At 50.4% G+C, this 2177-nt stretch overlaps 1 protein-coding gene across 2 annotated transcripts in view; it reads right to left on the reverse strand.

Moving 5' to 3' along the window:
• Ptpn6 (protein tyrosine phosphatase non-receptor type 6) overlaps positions 1 to 2177 on the reverse strand; it is a 19929-nt gene that overhangs the window by 7938 nt on the left and 9814 nt on the right. For both annotated transcript variants that reach the window (XM_031383356.1, XM_031383357.1), the window contains exons 4-7: positions 763 to 952; positions 525 to 641; positions 313 to 426; positions 79 to 175 (exon numbers count right to left, since the gene is read on the reverse strand). In XM_031383356.1, coding sequence (XP_031239216.1) covers positions 79 to 175; positions 313 to 426; positions 525 to 641; positions 763 to 952 — 518 coding nt within the window. The remainder of the gene's footprint in view (positions 1 to 78; positions 176 to 312; positions 427 to 524; positions 642 to 762; positions 953 to 2177) is intronic.

Genomic DNA, 2177 nt, shown 5'->3' on the forward strand with positions numbered 1-2177 from the left:
GAAGCGCTGCTGGACAGAGGTGATGCGATGGGGTAGGAGTCTGTGGGAGGCGGTGAGGGCAAGGCTGCGCATGCTCACAGGGAAGGATGTTCTTGTAGCGGTTCTTGCTCTTGTTCTCCGGCCTCTGCCCTTCCAGGCGCTGGTGCAAGTTCTTTACCTCCTGCTTTTGCAGACTCTGAAACGTGAAAGAACTGAGTCCCCTGCCCAAGGGTGCATCTGCAGGTGCAGAGGCCATGGGCCATGTCAGAGGCATGTAAAGAGGGCAAGGAAGGTGACCTCCTCCATCCCAGCCCAGCTGTCCCCTCCACACACCTCAAACTCCTCCCAGAAGCCAGCCTTGGCTGTGTCCTCCGACTCCTGCTTCTTGTTCAGTTCCAAGACCCGGTTCTCAATGTCGGCTGCGTTTACCCGAGTGGCATAGTAAGGCTGGGGTGAGGGAGGGCAAGAAGTCAGTGGCTGATGAGACCTCAGCAAACCACATCTCTGACGGCTCAGGGGAAGAGGCGAGCAGGTTGACCCCTCACCTGCCGCAGGTAGACAAAGGCGCCTGAGGCCTCCTCGATCCCCGTCTTCCTGAAGTGCTCCACCAGGTCTGTGAGGCTGTCAAACGTCTCTGAGCCACCCACAGTATAGCGTCCACCCTGAAGGATACCAAATAGGGCCACCCCTCAGGGCTGAGTCCCCCTCCTGGCACCCCCAGTCTTAGATCCAACCCACTGATGCTCCCCACATGAGGCCTGCCCCACAGCCAGGCTGACTCACCTCACACATAACCTTGATGTGAGTGACCCTGAGCGGGGAGCCAGGGCCAGCCTTGGGCTGGTCATTGAGCACAGAGAGCACAAAATCACCAGGTTGGCTGAGACTCTCACGCACAAGAAATGTCCAGGGCTCACCCTTGGCCTGCAGCAGTGACTCTGCCTGCCCTCCAGACATGTGGCCATGGTACCACCTAGAGAAAGCACATTGCAAAGATGGTAACCAGGCCCCAAAGTGAGCACAGAGACCTGCCTCCTGCCAGGCTTGAACTACAAGCTTTCAAATCCACCACTTCATTCCGATCCTTTACTAACTCAGAAAATGCCGCGAGGAACAAGCCAGAGACTTTGTGCTATAATCCCAGCTCCTTAGGAGACATGAGGAGAGGAATAAAGTTAAGGCCAACGTGATCTACACAAACAGCTTTAAGGCTCACCTTCTTCTAAAAATACATAAATGAATAAATAAATAGCTGAGGATGAAGGCTCACTTTTATAATCCCAGCATTCAGTAGGCTGTGCAGAGGAACTGTCTCAATGAGGCCAGCCTGCTCTACAGAGTAAGTCTCAGGCCAGCCTGAGCTACACAGTGGGATCCTATCTCAAGAGCAAAACAAACAGCCAGGCCTGGTGATCTATACCTGTAATTACAGCCCTGGGTTGGCAGAAGCAAGAGGAGCACTGTAAGTCTGAGGGTAGCCTGGTCTACATAGTGAACTCCAACCTAGCCTGTGCTACAGGCTGTCTCAAAAAAAAAAAAAAAAAAAAGCTAAATTTCTGTCTCCAAAAGAGAAAGGAAGGGATGGAAGGAAGAAGGAAGGAAAGATGGACAGACAGACAGACAGCTAGTGTGAGATGGCTCAGAGGGTAAAAATGTTTGCTGCCAAGCTCACCACCTAAAGTCAATCCCCAGAACCCACATGGAGGAGGGAGAGAAGCAGGGCTAGCGTTCTCATGATCTCTACATGGGTGCTATGGCACACAAAAAAATGTAGCAAAGTTTTTTGAAACAAAAAAAAAAAAAAAAAAAAAAAAAAAACAATGGCAGTGGTGGCCCGCGCCTTTAATCCCAGCTCTTGGGAGGCAGAGGCAGGTGGATTTCTGAGTTCGAGGCCAACCTGGTCTACAGAGTGAGTTCCAGTATAGCCACGGCTATACAGAGAAACTCTGTCTTGAAAAACAAAAACAAAAAAAACAAAACAAAACAAAACAAAAGCTGAAAGATTGCCATTTTCTCTACTTTTCAATAAGAAAAAAGAGGCCAAGCATTTGCATACTGGTCCTAGGTCATTAGAGACAAACCTCCAAGGAGTTCTAACCATGAAGACTAAGGCTATATATATCCCAGCAGGACATGTAAAACCCAGGGTTCTATCCCCAGGACCAAGATAAACAGAAAGGAAAAACAGAAGGGAGGCA

This window comes from Mastomys coucha, unplaced genomic scaffold (assembly GCF_008632895.1).
Source record: "Mastomys coucha isolate ucsf_1 unplaced genomic scaffold, UCSF_Mcou_1 pScaffold20, whole genome shotgun sequence".
Lineage (NCBI taxonomy): Eukaryota > Metazoa > Chordata > Mammalia > Rodentia > Muridae > Mastomys > Mastomys coucha.